Source organism: Cottoperca gobio, chromosome 4 (genome assembly GCF_900634415.1).
Source record: "Cottoperca gobio chromosome 4, fCotGob3.1, whole genome shotgun sequence".
NCBI lineage: Eukaryota > Metazoa > Chordata > Actinopteri > Perciformes > Bovichtidae > Cottoperca > Cottoperca gobio.
Window position 1 is genome coordinate 24,260,036 of NC_041358.1, and position 17,391 is coordinate 24,277,426.

The following is a 17,391-nucleotide window of genomic DNA, read 5'->3' on the forward strand; positions in this document are numbered from 1 at the left end:
TCTGTCCGCTGTCGCCAGTTTGGCTAGTTATAGCGCCGATGGCTAACTGGCTAATTAAACCCGGACAACTGCTTGGCTGCTTGTCCGACTGACTGACGAAAGATAACTGTCAAGAGTAGGAAATCATTAACGTGAATCTACAGTTGACACATCAAAATGATAACATGAGCTGGTATGAACAGGAGTTTCCAAGGGCTGTTGGTTTGATTTCTGGTTTAATTGTCTGTATATTGTGTGGAGTAAGTAAACGATTTGTGTAGTGGGATTTTTTTTAAACGCAACTAAGAAAATAATTGTAATAATTTTAAATAAGAATGTGTCGTGATATCTGAAAAGGCAATTGGTTTCCTTGATCGCTGTTGCGTGAAGACTATATCTGGAAAATAACATTGTTGCCATTTTTTACATTTAGATCGCAAGGTTAATTTGATTTAGCCGGTTTACTTTAGGGAGAGTTGCATGGACTGTTTACCTGTCAACGTGTCACACCTGTGTAACATAGGTCCGGGTGTCAGTTTAGACACATAAACAGGTGTGACTCTCTTTGCTTCTGGTAAGCACTTCTAATGCCTGGTACATATCTATCGAATACACCTCGGTATCTGGTTACTTGAAATTATAACATTCCTTCAACTATTTAATAGTTTTGGCTGTAAGTGCACATATCAAAGCGCACATTGTACATAGTCACTCGTATGACATCTTATGAGAGTACTAATAGTATACTAATAGTCCTGTTTTGGTGTTGAGATATAGAGATGGTGTGTAAGTGGTCAAGATTCAGCAACCTACTAGCATGATTTCATGATGCTCTTTGTACCTATGGATGATAAAGTGGTAAATCCAAAACGTGATTTAACATGATCTCAGAGGTATAACAGTATGGTGTAGTTTCTTAGGTGTGTTGTTAGTTTGAGCAGTGTGGACAGTGGTAATGACTAGGTATTTGCTCTGTGACTGACCGAGAGCCAAGCAGTAGTTTTGTGTGTATTGCTGCGATCTTGCCCACCTACCACAATGTTACTGTTCTCATTGATGCTACTTGGAGCATTATGCAGCCTCGGACAGGCCATGTCACGGGAGGAAAAGACCAAGTTGAGGTGAGTTGAGAGAAAACACGCAGCAGCTTCTTCAGAGCAGGAAAAACAGTTTCTCCTGAAAACGCGTTGTGCATGCTGACTTGTCTGTGTTTTCCCGTAACCTAAGGAACCAAGTGGTCGAGATGTTCGACCATGCATATCAGAATTATATGGTACGTTATCTATTCATTCACAGATAATAATAATAATAATAATAATAATAATAATAATAATAATAATAATAATAATAATTAGTCTTTTTGCTGCAGCTTTGGATATTTGGATGTGATTCAGGACAGTTGAGAAGCTCATTAGGTTACCAGGACTGTTTTTCTTTTTGCGTGCATTAGAGTGGAGAATATCTGTTGTAAAATAAGATGTGATGTTTCTCTTTGTCATAGGTTAATTATGGAACTGTAATTACACTTTTTTTTTTATATTTGGATGCATGTTTTCTTTTAATTTAAGTCTCAACTGGCTTTTTGCTGCTTCTTTCATGATGGATAATATGAAGTATCATGTACATTTTAAGAGGACTGAGGTCTAATCAGACTGAGCTGGCCTCCTAAGGGAAATAGTGTATTTGTGTATTTCTTTTAGGACCATGCATATCCAGCAGATGAGCTGATGCCACTTACATGCAGAGGAAGAGTGCGTGGGCTTGAACCCAGTCGAGGTGACGTAGACGACGCTCTGGGAATGTGAGTATCGTGCTGCCTTTGTCCCGTGAGATCTAACGCATTAACGGACCAGAGATGACGTGGGTCAACACATGCATATTACCACACCTGGTTGAGCGCTTGGCAGAGGTGGAAGGAGGCAGATTGTGTTTGTACTTGCTGAATAAACATTACTATTCTGAATAATGCTTAAATGAATTGTACATTAATTGTCCCTGTGGAAAACATTTCTTGTCTCCCTCTGACAGGTTCTCTCTGACCCTCATAGACACTCTGGATACTCTGGTGGTGAGTATTGGTTTTGGGTATTTTTTTCGCTTGATTGTCTAACTGTAAGTTTCGGGTTGTTATTTTGAGGCTGTATTTGAATGAATAGGAAAGGACACGGTGGAGGTATTGATGACATTGGAGTAATGCATTATGCGCACTGTACAAGACAACGATCCCACGATTTAGTCTTTGCTTCGTGAGTCCTTAATAGAATTTAGATGTCAATGTTGCAGAAAAGGGACCAAGTGTGTGCACATCCAGTCAGAAATACCTGCGCGCAAGTCCAAAAATACTTCAGGACACAAAGGAAGTTCTGAAGAGGGAGCCTAACAGTGTGCAGACCTCCTTTGTGCCTCAATGTTACTAAATGAAAAATGAAAAATGAACAAAGCCCTATTTAAGTATTTCTAAAGCCAGAGAGTCTTTCAGTCCACTTTTAACTATGAAATGCTCTATAATTAAGCCGGATTGTTATAGTTCTGATTATTTGTCATTGCTAGCTTTTGAACAAGACGACAGAGTTTGAGGCTGCCGTGAGAAGAGTGCTGACCGATGTGAGGCTGGACAACGACATTGTGGTGTCGGTATTCGAAACCAACATACGAGTCCTTGGGTGAGATTGGTTTAGACCAGGGGTCGGGAACCTATGGCTCTTTCGATAATGCAATATGGCTCGTTTAACATTTTTTAACATGATTAACAAGTAATAAATAATTATATTGTGTCATTTTATAGTAAAAACATTTAGCAGCGGATTTGTTTTTAGTTCTCCCCTCTCCTTTCCTCCGCTCTGTCTCTGGCTGTAGGTGAAGGTGTGTTCATACGTGTGTGCGTAGGGGGCGGAGCCCCGCCCTAAGCGAAACCGAGCAGAGGAGAAACTGCACAAAGCAAGCAGTAGACCGGGGGTGTCAAACTCAATCACAGGGAGGGCCAAACACGGTCCACATTTATTGAACAGGATACACATATTGGATAAAGTGCAAAAAGATATGGAACATATTGAAGTCAACTGCAAACGGATTGCTGAGCAGTTCAATTTAAATTTCTGAGCTGCAAAGTCGGCAAATGCGCTCAGTTTATGAGCAGAATGCGGTCAGGAACACAGCGGTGGAGATGTTTGTCAGTGTTTGGAAACACGTAGTGACCAAAGTTTCCTTCTGCATCAGAGTCTCCCACAGGCAGCTCGGCTTATAAAGCTCTCACTGCATCACACATGTGCGTGATCACACGGCCCTGAAGCTGCAGGTTTAACAGTGAGATGCTTCGTTATGTTGCACACAAAGGCCAGCTCACATCGCCACTTTCGTCCCAGAGATCTGTGGTGTGTTTCCCTTTGCTTTCCAAAAACTTTCATTTCATTCACATATTTAGTTACTTCCTCGAATGTATTTTCCCGTGGTTGTGCCATGCATTGATTTACCAAAACCGGCGGGCCAGCTATGACAGACATATGATATTTTCTCGCGGGCCGGATATAATTGCCTTGAGTTTCCGTGCAGTAAACACTGAAACGTGCTCATAAATGAGATAAATAACGTAAGCGTTTAGTTTATTTAATAAAAGAGCACGTGTTCAATGAAACACTGATACCTCTATTAGTACTCGGAGACGTGTTATTCTTAAAAAATGCACGCATAAAGTTACATTCAAATTTATATATTTTTATATATGGCTCTCAAGGAAATACATAAAAAAATATTTAGCTTTTATGGCTCTCCCAGCCAAAAAGGTTCCCGACCCCTGGTTTAGACTATCAACACACGTTAATGGTTAACCAATAAACTATAAATGTACTGTACCACATGTTACACTAAGTGTATCCTCTGTCAGGCAGCAAACACGACAGCTGTCTGAAAACACGTTAGTGATAAGAAATCACTGGATTCTGCTGCGCTAACGTGTGTGTCGTCTGTGTGTGTGTGCGTGTGTGTGTGTGTGTGTGTATGTGTTCAGAGGTCTGTTGGGAGGGCACTCCATGGCTGTGATGCTGAAGGACGGAGGTCAACACATGCAGTGGTACCAGGATGAGCTCCTGCATATGGCCAAAGAGCTGGGCTTCCGACTGCTGCCAGCCTTTAACACCAGTAGTGGCCTGCCGTATCCCAGGGTGAGCCAACTGCACACGGGCAGACATACCATAATCCAGCTCCTTAATAACAGAACCAAACCTGCATGCACTGTAGTCTGTGTAAAGTGGGGATATTAAACAATCATTTTTACATTGAATTTTGTCTTGTCATGCAAATAAATGTTTTGTTTAGACTATTGTTTCATGATGAACAATGGGGAAAAAGACGTTCTACTCTAAATAAGGTGAACCTGCAGAGTAACGGGCAGGAAAACCTTCCTCTTACATAAGCTGCTCATAATACTACAGAAATAGATACTTGTGCTTATTCACACACTTCAGTGGTTGCAATATGTCCAATTGGCATTTGTGACCTCTTGGAGTCTAACTTACATATTTCCATTTTCTGCTTCACTGCTCTGCGTGCAGCTGTCGTCGCTTTTGAACGCGCATTTCCTGTCTGACTAGATTTCATGCACATGTCACTTGCGACACTAAAAGGAACTGTTCTTTTCTTCTGCTTGACAGGTGAACTTGAAGCACGGTGTCAGGGGTCCTGAGACGAGAACAGGCACAGAAACAGACACCTGCACTGCGTGTGCAGGAACCATCATCCTGGAGTTTGCTGCCTTAAGTCGCTTCACTGGGGATCCTGTGTTTGAGGTATCAGATGATCAGATCCGTTCTAAGCCGCCTATAATAACATGTTACAGTATAACTTTCTTTAAAGCAGCATGCCAACAATGTTAACTTCTGACTTTGACCACATTGTTAAGGAGAAATCATTTGAAATATCAACATGGTGATATTAGTCAACAGTGTGAAGAGATTTCTGCTGTTCAGTCCAACAGATGATAATCAAACCAAAACGGTAAATTGGTTTAGGAATACCTGTAGTGGTAGTAATAGTAATAAAGTAATAGTAACAATGGCAATAGTAATAATGGTAGTAATAGTAATAATGGTAGTAGTAGTAGTAGTAATAATGGTAGTAGTAATGGTGGTAGTAGTAGTAATAGTAGTAGTAGTAATAGTAATAATGGTGGTAGTAGTAATAATGGTAGTAGTAGTAGTAGTAGTAGTAGTAATAATGGTAGTAGTAATGGTGGTAGTAGTAGTAGTAGTAGTAATAGTAGTAGTAGTAGTAATAGTAATAATGGTGGTAGTAGTAGTAATAATGGTAGTAGTAGTAGTAGTAGTAGTAGTAATAATGGTAGTAATAATGGTAGTAGTAGTAGTAGTAGTAGTAATAGTGATAATAGTAGTAGTATTTATTATAGTAATAGTAATAATGGTAGTAATAGTAATAATGGTAGTCGTAGTAGTAGTAATAGTAATAATGGTAGTCGTAGTAGTAGTAATAGTAATAATGGTAGTAGTAGTAGTAATAGTGATAATAGTAGTAGTAGTATTTATTATAGTAATAGTAATAATGGTAGTAATAGTAATAATGGTGGTCGTAGTAGTAGTAATAGTAATAATGGTAGTAGTAATAGTAATAATGGTAGTAGTAGTAGTAGTAATAGTCATATGGTAGTAGTAATAATCATAATGGTAGTAGTAGTACTAGTAATAATGGTAGTAGTAGTAGTAATAATAGTAATAATGGTAGTAGTAGTAGTAATAGTCACAATGGTAGTAGTAGTAGTAATAGTGGTAGTAATAGTAGTAGTAGCAGTAGTAATAATGGTAGTAGTAGTAATAGTAATAATGGTAGTAGTAATAATAATAATGGTAGTAGTAGTAGTATTTATTGTAGTAGTAATAGTAATAATGGTAGTAGTAATAGTAATAATGGTAGTAGTAGTAATGATGGCAGTAGTAGTAGTAATAATAGTAGTAGTAGTAGTAATAATGGTAGTAGTAGTAGTAATGGTGGTAGTTGTATTAGTGGTAATGGTGGTGGTAGTAGTAGTAGTAATAATAATGGTAGTAGTAGTAGTATTTATTGTAGTAGTAATAGTAATAATGGTAGTAGTAATAGTAATAATGGTAGTAGTAGTAATGATGGCAGTAGTAGTAATAGTAGTAATAATGGTAGTAGTAGTAGTAATGGTGGTAGTTGTATTAGTAGTAATGGTGGTGGTAATAGTAATAATGGTAGTAGTAGTAGTATTTATTGTAGGCGTAATAGTAATGATGGTAGTAGTAGTAATGATGGCAGTAGTAGTAGTAATAGTAGTAGTAATAATAGTAGTAGTAGTAGTAGTAATAGTAATAATGGTAGTAGTAGTAGTATTTATTGTAATAGTAATAATGGTAGTAGTAATAGTAATGATGGTAGTAGTAGTAATGATGGTAGTATTAATAGTAGTAGTAGTAGTAGTAATGGTAGTAGTAGTAATAGTAATAATGGTAGTAGTAATGGTGGTAGTAGTAGTAGTAATAGTAATAATGGTAGTAGTAATAGTAATAATGGTAGTAGTAGTAATAGTAATAATGGTAGTAGTAATAGTAATAATGGTAAAAGTAATAATGGTAATAGTAAAAGTAATAATGGTAGTAATAGTAATAATGGTAGTAGTGGTAGTAATAATGGTAGTAGTAATAGTAATAATGGTAGTAGTAATAGTAATAATGGTAGTAGTAATAGTAATAATGGTAGTAGTAGTAATAATGGTAGTAGTAGTAGTAATAATGGTAGTAGTAGTAGTAGTAGTAATGGTAGTAGTAGTAATGGTAGTAGTAGTAGTAATGGTAGTAGTAGTAATGGTGGTAGTAGTAGTAATGGTAGTAGTAGTAATGGTGGTAGTAGTAGTAGTAGTAGTAGTAGTAATGGTGGTAGTAGTAGTAGTAATGGTGGTAGTAGTAGTAGTAATGGTGGTAGTAGTAGTAATGGTGGTAGTAGTAGTAGTAATGGTGGTAGTAGTAGTAGTAAGAGTTTGATATTTTACCCCGTGCAACGGTATTAGAGCTTCGGACTGGTTCACTTCCCGGCAGCTGTAGACTGCTGATCAAGGAGAGAGTCAATCACTGTAATCTTTAATGTAATCTTTAATCTAATAATGGTAGTAGTAATAGTAATAATGGTAGTAGTAGTAATAATGGTAATAGTAAAAGTAATAATGGTAATAGTAAAAGTAATAATGGTAGTAGTAGTAATAGTAATAATGGTAGTAGTAGTAATAGTAATAGTAATAGTAGTAGTAGTGGTAGTAATAGTAATAATGGTAGTAGTGGTAGTAATAGTAATAATGGTAGTAGTAATGGTAATAGTAATAATGGCAGTAGTAATAGTAATAATGGTAGTAGTAGTAGTAATGGTGGTAGTAGTAGTAGTAATGGTGGTAGTAGTAGTAGTAGTAGTAGTAATGGTGGTAGTAGTAGTAGTAATGGTGGTAGTAGTAGTAGTAGTAATGGTGGTAGTAGTAGTAGTAGTAGTAGTAATGGTGGTGGTAGTAGTAGTAGTAATGGTGATAGTGGTAGTAGTAGTAGTAATGGTGGTAGTAGTAGTAGTAATGGTGGTAGTAGTAGTAGTAATGGTGGTAGTAGTAGTAGTAGTAGTAGTAGTAGTAGTAGTAGTAGTAGTAGGAGTTTGATATTTTACCCCGTGCAACGATATTAGAGCTTCGGACTGGTTCACTTCCCGGCAGCTGTAGACTGCTGCAAGGAGAGAGTCAATCACTGTAATCTTTCTAACGGTGGACAGCTGCTGTAGATTGATAAAAAAAATCAATAATGCACCCTTCCTCACAGGCCCATGCCCGGAGAGCTTTGGACTTTCTGTGGGAGAAGAGACAGAGAAACAGCAACCTGGTGGGAACCACCATCAACATCCACTCTGGAGAGTGGGTCCGCAGGGGTGAGAGAGGGGGGGAGTGGGAACCTCAGGGGGGGAGTGGGAACCTCAGGGGGGGAGTGGGGGGGAGTGGGAACCTCAGGGGGGTGAAAGAGGTGTGCAGGACGACTTGACTGAGTGACAGGATGGAGGAGGGAGTGAGAGATGAAGAGGGGAGGTGGCTGTGGTATATATGGAGGAGTACACAACGACATGGGGAAGTGAAAATGAAGTACAAGGGTATCTTTCTGTCTGAGTGAGACAAGAATTGTGTTGAAGGATACAAATAGAACATTTGTTTGGAATCTGATTTGTCTTGTGTTATAGAATGATGTATGATTGTGTCTCCCCAGACAGCGGAGTAGGAGCGGGAATTGACTCGTACTATGAATACCTGCTTAAGGCTTACGTCCTCTTGGGAGATGACCTCTTTCTGGAGCGGTTCAATATTGTGAGCACACACACACACACTGGTACAGTAATTTGAAGCCACATATAGCAGTGTTACACGTTTGTGCATTTCAGGACTGTTTAGTTCTACAGTACAGAAGTAAAAAAATATATATATATTTTAAGTCCATAGGTGTATTTGTGTATATCACCGAGCTCCACAAGACGGTTATTATACACCTTCCCTTCAACCCTTCCACTTCGTTTGCCCCATGTAGCACTATGCATCTATAATGAAGTACATTAGCCAGCCTCCACTGCTGCTGGACGTCCACATCCACAAACCTCTCCTTCCCGCTCGCACCTGGATGGACTCTCTCCTGGCCTTCTTCCCTGGACTGCAGGTCAGATTTGGATCGTGTGGATTGAAGGCTTTCCAACATTTACTTGCGCCATTTCAGTAACGTTGTACATACTGTTCACACTGTACGTGTCTCAGGTGTTGAAGGGAGATATTCGTCCGGCCATCGAGACGCATGAGATGCTGTATCAAGTTACAAAAAAACACAACTTTCTCCCAGAGGTAATCTGTCTCTCTCTGTATCCAACATGAAATGCCACATTTTAGGCTTTAACTGTTCCCCACAAAAGTGACTTTTAAATTGACCATGGAGTCCAGTAACCTCATATGGCTTGTGTTGCCAAGCGTAACTGTTTGGAAGTGAACACGGCCGCATTTTATCTTTGTCTGCCTGTTCTAATTACAATACTTCGTATGGTGTGCTGACCCCTTCGTCCTTCTGCGTCTCTCCCCAGGCCTTCACTACTGATTTCAGGGTACACTGGGCCCAACATCCCCTGAGGCCTGAGTTTGCAGAGAGCACCTATTTCCTTTACAAGGTAATTTATCAAGGAAGCCTGTCATAATGCAGACGTTTCCTTTTCACCGCCACAGCACAGAGGCTGGTGCCTATTATCATGCACCCCATTTAGTTAAATGACCTTAATTTGCAATAACACTAAGCCTCATTTACACAATTTCAGACACATTATCTCCATTTCTGCAGTTTATTATGCAGCATCCAATACTTTGCCTTTGGCATTGTGGTGTCTTGCAATAAATGTATGAAGGAACATAAGTTACATCTTTTGTGTCTGATCAGATCTCACTGGAGCTTTCTTCAGAGATGTACTGTCCTCTGTTATGATCACACGACTGTGCTCTCACCCTCCCAGGCCACAGGAGACCCTTACTACCTGGAGGCAGGTCGCACCATCCTGGACAACCTCAATCGCTTTGCTCGTGTTCCCTGCGGCTTCGCTGCAATGAAGGATGTACGCACCGGGAGCCACGAGGACAGGTGAGAATAGAAAGACTTAATATTTGTAATGTGATCTGAATGATGATGAACTGTAGTGATGTAGTGTAATGATCACTGAGCTCGACCTATACTGAATTCATGAGGATAATATGAATATAATGTATAATGTATAATGTAATGTAATATATATTTTTAATCAAACACATAAAATAAAGCCACATTCTTCCAAGGATCCCTCAAATGTGAGCATTTACAAGAGATATGACAAAGCTGTGTACTATTTTTAAACAATAAAAGCAGTTAAAACTTTTTTTTAAATAGTTTATTAGTAAGAATAATTTTAAAAAGAGACATTTCTGACGACAGCAATTCTCACCATGATATATAAGAAAAAAGAAAGAAAAAAACATATATTAAATAATATATATATATATATATATATATATATTCATATATATATATATATATATATATATATGCATTTATTTATATATGCATTTATTTATATATATATATATATATATATATATATATATATATATATATATATATATATATATATAGATATATATATATATATATATATATATATATTCATATATATATATATATATATATATATATATATATATATATATATATATTCATATATATATATATATGAAATATGCAATATTAAATAATATATATATATATATATATATATATATATATATATATATATTATTTAATATTTGCATCGTGCTCTCCTTTCAGAATGGATTCGTTCTTTCTTGCTGAGATGTTCAAATACCTCTTCCTGCTGTTTGCTGACGCCGAGGACTTACCGTTTGACGTGGAGGACTACATCTTCACAACCGAGGCACACCTGCTGCCCCTGTCCCTCTCCACAGCCCCTCACGCTTCATCTCTTTCCTCAAACAGAACGGTAATAACATTACAATTAAAACATCTGAAGAATGGACGACAGCACGTACACTAACAGCTTCTGTAATATACTCATGATGCTTCAGTCTGAGGAGCTGGACGACTCTAACTTCGATTGGACCTGCCCTAACACTCGCCTCCTGTTTCCTGACCCCGCCTTCCCTCAAAACCTGAGAGAACCAATCCGCAGTGCTGTGGATAAGAGCTGCCCCCGTCCCGCTCCTTACCGGTATGTATAAACACAGGTGTGACCAGTCACTCATTATCCGTTTTCTCCAATCTCTTCCTCTTTTTAACTATTTGTATTTTTTTTTTGTGTGTCTCCTGTCAGGGAGCCCGGTATGGGTCGACCTCCCCTGAGGGCTCAGGACTTCATGGCAAACAACCCTGAGCATCTTGAGCTGCTGAGGAGAATGGGAGTCAGTCTCATCCACCTGAAAGATGGCAGGGTGCAGCTGGTCCAGCATGCTACACAGGTAAACAGTTTAACAACGAGGATCTGCATCGTCTCGTTTAATGGCTGATTTAAGAAGAAACACAAGGCTGAGTCTTTTAATCGTAGGCGACTTAATTACTAGGGGTGGGAAATGTATAACTGTTACTTTTCCGGCACACGTGTATGAAAGACATTCAAACCTTTGAAACGACGACATCTCTAGAACTACACAACTCCGTGTTTAACAACAGCAAAAACGATATCAACACGTCCGTATCGACACTCTCAAACTACTCGTGCAGTATGATTCAAGTCTCATTTATCCAGTCATATGCTCACTACTTCCCTAACATATGCACTCTCCCTAAAGCCTTTACTATTTGAATTACTTTGCATGAACAGTGCTTGCACGGACGAGTAGCGAGGCTGTCGTTATTGATACAAATGATCATTTAGGGGCTGAACTAGGTCCTTTTTTAAAAGCTGCAACAGCTTGTGCACTTGTACTATTATTTAAATGTCAAACAACAAAAGAACATACTGTGATACTGGTGCCTTTGTTCTAATAGAGGAGATATTATTTGTCACAACTCTACTAATCATGGTGTTCTTTCCATCCTGACTTTTTAAAACCCTCTCCGTCTCCCACTCTGGCATGCCCACACCTAGGCGGTGAGTGCGGTTGCAGCAGAGGACGGCGTGCGCTTCATGCAGGAGATGATGGAGCTGTCCAGCCAGCAGCAGAAAGAGCAGCTGCCTCCCAGAGCCATTCAGATCGTCTCACATCCATTCTTTGGCAGGGTTGTGCTGACCGCCGGCCCAGCACAGTTTGGCATAGACCTGTCCAAAAGTTCCACAGGAGTGAGTAGGTTTTGTAGCTTTGCCAAGCTTCCAGGTTTCAAATGGGCACTTAACTGTCATTTTCCTAAGAGAGCCTCACTTTCCCCTGGTGTTTTTAAGAGGGCACTTCCTCTCCTAGACTGTTTTCCTAATTCAAACAGTAGACAAGGTAAGTGCAGGGTTTCAGCACCAGAAGAGAACATGTGGACAACTGCAGCACTGTACATAAAGCTCTTAAATATATTTAAATGTGTTCCTTCATTCTTTGCAATAATTCAATGTGTGTGTGTGTGTGTGTGTGTGTGTTGTGTGTGTGTGTGTGTGTGTGTGTGTAGGTACGAGGCTTTGTGATTGTGGCCGAACCCTACAGTGGCTGTAGCGAGATCACCAACGCGGAGTATGTCCAGGGCCACATCGCTCTGCTTCAGAGGGGTCAGTGTATGTTTGCAGAGAAGGCCCGACACATCCAGAAGGCCGGCGCCATCGGAGGCATAGTCATCGGTGAGTGTGAGCAGCTAACGACACGAGACGGGAAACGACTGCTCGGTGACTAGATTAGAGCTCCGTAAATAGATTATCTTGAAGACAGCCAGTCGAATGGGGTCCTGCACATTACAGGATGACTTAAAAATACAGCAGAACACAAGTTAGGCTTGATAATAATAATAATCTGCATCTGTATAGGACATTTCTCAACCTTTACAACACAGAACAGTGTATTTCAATCTCTCATTTCTTTGATCAGTTAATATATTAATCATTAAATCTACAAAATGTCAGCTGTTCATTGTTAATACTTTGGGTAGATAACATTGGAGAAGCCAGCAAGAGTAAACTAGATTAAATCAATGATCCAACAGAAAAACACCGCCCATTTTTGTCAACTCTTCTCCGATGAAAGTCGCTAAATCAAGCAATCAATATTACCATGATGAACAACAATAGCTAGCTAACTAGCTCCGCTGATGCACAAGGAGCAGCACGGGCAGAGTTTGCGCAGGTAGACAGACGGGTAGACAGACGGGTAGACAGACGGTAGACAGGAGACAGACGGGTAGACAGAGACAGACGGGTAGACAGACGGGTAGACAGACGGGTAGACAGACGGGTAGACAGACGGTAGACAGACGGGTAGACAGACGGGTAGACAGACGGGTAGACAGAGCAGACGGGTAGACAGAGACAGACGGGTAGACAGACGGGTAGACAGACGGGTAGACAGAGACAGACGGGTAGACAGACGGGTAGACAGAGACAGACGGGTAGACAGACGGGTAGACAGACGGGTAGACAGACGGGTAGACAGAGACAGACGGGTAGACAGACGGGTAGACAGAGACAGACGGGTAGACAGACGGGTAGACAGAGACAGACGGAGAGACAGACGGGTAGACAGACGGGTAGACAGACGGGTAGACAGACGGGTAGACAGAGACAGACGGGTAGACAGACGGGTAGACAGAGACAGACGGGTAGACAGACGGGTAGACAGAGACAGACGGGTAGACAGACGGGTAGACCGAGACAGACGGGTAGACAGAGACAGACGGGTAGACAGAGACAGACGTGTAGACAGACGGGTAGACCGAGACAGACGGGTAGACCGAGACAGACGGGTAGACAGAGACAGACGGGTAGACAGAGACAGACGGGTAGACAGAGACAGACGTGTAGACCGACGGGTAGACCGACGTGTAGACAGACGGGTAGACAGACGGGTAGACAGACGGGTAGACAGACGGGTAGACAGAGACAGACGGGTAGACAGAGACAGACGGGTAGACCGAGACAGACGGGTAGACAGAGACAGACGTGTAGACCGACGGATAGACAGACGGGTAGACAGACGGGTAGACAGACGGGTAGACAGAGACAGACGGGTAGACAGAGACAGACGGGTAGACAGACTGGTAGACCGAGACAGACGGGTAGACAGAGACAGACGGGTAGACAGAGACAGACGGGTAGACAGACTGATAGACCGAGACAGACGGGTAGACAGAGACAGACGGGTAGACAGAGACAGACGGGTAGACAGACGGGTAGACAGAGACAGACGGGTAGACAGACTGGTAGACAGAGACAGACGGGTAGACAGAGACATTCCCAATGTCGCTTTAAAATACTTTTTTTTCAATGGAATCAATCAACTAATTCTTTCAGCACTACCGTCCCTCACTTCTCTGCTTTTGCTCCCTCTCCTTCCAGACGACAACGAGGGCAGCAGCAGCGACACAGCTCCCCTGTTTCAGATGGCCGGGGACGGCCGCAGCACAGACGACGTCACCTTGCCCCTCCTCTTCCTCTTCCACAAGGAGGGCAACATCCTGTTGGAGTCGCTGAAGGAGTACAGGGAGGTGGAGGTGCTGATGAGCGACAAGGCCAGAGACAGAGGTGTGACATTACTCCATCACATGCCTCCCTTAATGTTCTTCTCTTTGTTCCACTCATCGCTCACGATAAGATTGATCACATCAGTGTACTTATCTCCCTCCACGGACTGAGCCACATCATGTGCCTGGCTTCATGAAATAAAGATGAGCTGTAGGGTTTCAGGCATTATTTGAAGTTTTGAAGAATGGGAGTCTTTCTGAAGCCAGCCCCCAGCTGTGGTGGAGTTTTACACCCTTATTAATATTGCATTGTCATTCTTTTCCCTTTTTTAAAATGCATACCTCATTTGCCAAAGTCCCTCGATTCCCTGTGGTGGACTGTAACACTCCTCTCTTTCTCGGTTTCTCTTCCTTTCTTCATAACTTTGTCCCCTTTGGATGAGCAGCAACCATATTCAAAGGTAAACCTCTTCCTGGCAGCCTCATTGAGGGCAGTAAGTATTCGTTTCCTTCTTTTGCGTCTGTTCTCCTCATTCTGCATCCTCTCCCTTGCCTTTTTAACTCGGTTTCCCCTCCTTATAGACATCCTTCTGCCTCTTTATCGCTTCCTCTCACTCTGCCCTCTAACCACAGGATTTGGTTTATCTTTCATATAAAAAAAAAAAAAAACAGCTTAGTGCAGTCACAGTATTGTCATTTATGATTTTCCCCTTCAGAGTCGGAGATGGCAGTTTTTATGTCTGCTTTGTCACCGGAGCAAACCAATAGTTACACATCACAAGGCTGGACAGTGGGGGGGGGGGGGGGGGGTATGACCCCAAGCCATGGGACAGTGTTTTATTTAGCTTCTGGGGGGCTTCTGTCCAGCTTGTCTTCACCTACGATTACTTTTATATATTCAACTGTTTGCTGTCAAACAGGTTGTAAAATGGCACCTTTCATAACTAATGCATCACAGCACACGAGGAGCTGTTAGAGATCTGACTGCACACTCCTTTATGTCTCTGTAACCACAACGCCACCAGACCAGATACCTTGCACCTATCTGTGCTTGAATTAAACAGCCTTGAAGTTAAAGTCATTGCCGTGTTCCCTCGACTGTTCAGTATAATAAAAAGCACAGACTCTGCAGTTAAAGAAGCGGCTACGTTTTTAGAAACGGGTCATATACACTTCTTCTTCTTTCTTTTTTTCTAACCAGAGCAAAATTCACAGAATAACTTTTTTGCCAGATTTCTTTTCACAGTTGAGTCTCAGTTTGGTTGTGCAGCTATGTGAGAAAGACTTTATCCCGTGGGAAACATGACTCACCATCGGCATCATGCTGTTATAGTTGACAACCTCACGATGAAAACAATTCTATTTTTGAGAATGGCTACCAGGGGGCATGTTTTATAGATTACTGGCTGAGGAGGAGGGAAAGAGGTTTGTGTGTGTGTGTGTGTGTGTGTGTGTCTCAAAGCCTTGCTTTCTTTTCAGGTGCGGATGTGCAAGAAGCGGAGGGAGGCTGCTTAACCGAGGCAACAACCCCCACCTCATTTGAGCCCATTGCACAATCGCAAATGAGCACCTTGGAGCTTGACGAATTGGCTCCTGAGGACGTTACTCCATTGCAGGAGGACGTCAGTCCTGTAGATCAAGACACTAGTCCGACAGAGGAAGTTAGACCTCCAGAAGAGGAAGCTAGTCCTGCAGAGGAAGTAAGACCTCCAGAAGAGGAAGCTAGTCCTGCAGAGGAAGTAAGACCACCAGAAGAGGAGGCTAGTCCTGCAGAGGCTGATTCGGCACAGCCCAAAGAGGAGAGAGACTCTGAGAAGAGAGAGGAGCCTGAAGGCGACACAGACTCAAGCAGCCAGTCAGTCGATGAACTGCTGGCTGATTGGCGGGAAGACTTGGAGGCGTTTCAGCAGATGGAGAAGGACGAGCTCTGACAGTCGTCAGGCGTGTCGTGCCCTGTGACTGCGGTTTGATCCCACTGTGGGGAGAAACCTGAAGGGGGACGCATCTTCACAAGTCACGAGTCTCAGTCTGGTGAACTCAAAGGAAGATGGGGAAACGTCTATCATGACCGTTTGTTCTCTGTGGATGGTAACATGTGCCAAGGCAGCCCACATACTGCATCTCTGGACCATAGGGAGTCCTGTTTAGCCTGGTAGTTTATGGATGAGAGACCAGGGTTCTTACCTCATTTTCTCATGCAGTTAGTTTTATCTGTCATAACAAACCCTTAATGAAATGACATGAGCCAGGCTGTGTGCACCAGCCTCTCACGTTCCCATCTGAGCTACTTCTCACACGGTTTTTCTCTCTATGCATTGGTCCAACTACTAATTAATCCATCGACCAATTAATTTTAATATAAATGTGATGATTTGTGATGAAACATTGACGTTTTGGGCTTAACCATATGTACACATTGATGTGCGTTAAGGACTTAATTCACGTGGGGGTTGGTGACATCGACTAGGATGCAGGATCTTTTTCATGGCTTCGTGGTAGAGTAACAACACCAAACTTGATCTCTGTGCAGGATATATGACGTCATCGGTCAATATAAATATATATTTGTCAAGATGTATTGACTGAAACAATAAAGCGCTGCTCAGGTTCTCCCCACAAACAACAACCTCTGGACCACATCGGGTGGAGCAGACACCATCAGCAGCGTGGTGGGCTGGATTACACGCCTATAGGCGGCCACAGGGGGGCGCTGTGAGATCTGTCTGTCATGCTTAGCTGTTGACTGATTGAAAGGAGCAGAAATAAGCCATTAAATTAACATGATAAATGAATTAAATAAAAAATGAAGGGGGAAATTGGGAAGACTGGCCTGATGATTATTTGTGCTATTTTAACACTGAATGTTAAATTAAACTGTTGCAGTTCATTAAAAATAAAATGATGTAAAGGAGATTCATGAAGTGGATGATTTTACTTCACTAGGATGTAGAGATGGTTGATTTTCTTATTAAATGTTAAAACCAATTTTGACTTTTACAAGAAAGTGGAATATTTGAAGGAAAGTTGACGAGTTTATTTTTAAATCAGTGTCTTTTCCTAGAGACATGTTTCTGGAAACAGTGGGACGAACACCCCCACAAAATCAGTTGAGTCAACATGACATAAATCTCTAATTGGAAAATGTTCACTTCGTACAATAGCATTACAGTAAAGCTAATTACAGCAGGGGTGGAGGAAGTGTTCATGTCTTATAATTAAGGAAAAGAAAATAGCATTATTCAGTTTCAAGTAAAGATAAAGACAGTAA

The 17,391-nt window shown here is 41.4% G+C and overlaps 1 protein-coding gene across 3 annotated transcripts; it reads left to right on the forward strand.

Moving 5' to 3' along the window:
• Positions 1-100: 100 nt before the first annotated feature.
• Positions 101-17,036, forward strand: edem3 (ER degradation enhancer, mannosidase alpha-like 3). 3 transcript variants are annotated; one of them, XM_029430036.1, is made up of 21 exons: positions 101-1,100; positions 1,207-1,252; positions 1,680-1,780; positions 2,008-2,047; positions 2,530-2,642; positions 3,983-4,136; positions 4,626-4,760; positions 7,794-7,899; positions 8,229-8,326; positions 8,544-8,669; positions 8,765-8,848; positions 9,082-9,165; positions 9,502-9,626; positions 10,344-10,515; positions 10,601-10,743; positions 10,846-10,990; positions 11,620-11,811; positions 12,126-12,291; positions 13,999-14,184; positions 14,570-14,617; positions 15,603-17,036. In XM_029430036.1, exons 1-21 carry the CDS (start codon positions 1,018-1,020, stop codon positions 16,052-16,054), a joined length of 2,799 nt encoding a protein of 932 aa, XP_029285896.1. In that variant the 5' UTR covers positions 101-1,017; the 3' UTR covers positions 16,055-17,036. The 3 variants fall into 3 exon arrangements, with proteins under 3 accessions (XP_029285896.1, XP_029285897.1, XP_029285898.1); XM_029430037.1 differs by having other exon boundaries at positions 14,570-14,584; XM_029430038.1 differs by lacking the exon at positions 1,207-1,252.
• Positions 17,037-17,391: the final 355 nt, after the last annotated feature.

What these genes read in the sequence shown, in the direction of transcription:
- edem3 (XM_029430036.1), top strand. Translation starts at nt 1,018, where the DNA reads ATGTTACTGTTCTCATTGATGCTACTTGGAGCATTATGCAGCCTCGGA. An exon ending in GAGGAAAAGACCAAGTTGAG is followed by an intron (nt 1,101 to 1,206) that starts GTGAGTTGAGAG and finishes CCGTAACCTAAG; the next exon opens with GAACCAAGTGGTCGAGATGT. An exon ending in CATCGGAGGCATAGTCATCG is followed by an intron (nt 12,292 to 13,998) that starts GTGAGTGTGAGC and finishes CTCTCCTTCCAG; the next exon opens with ACGACAACGAGGGCAGCAGC.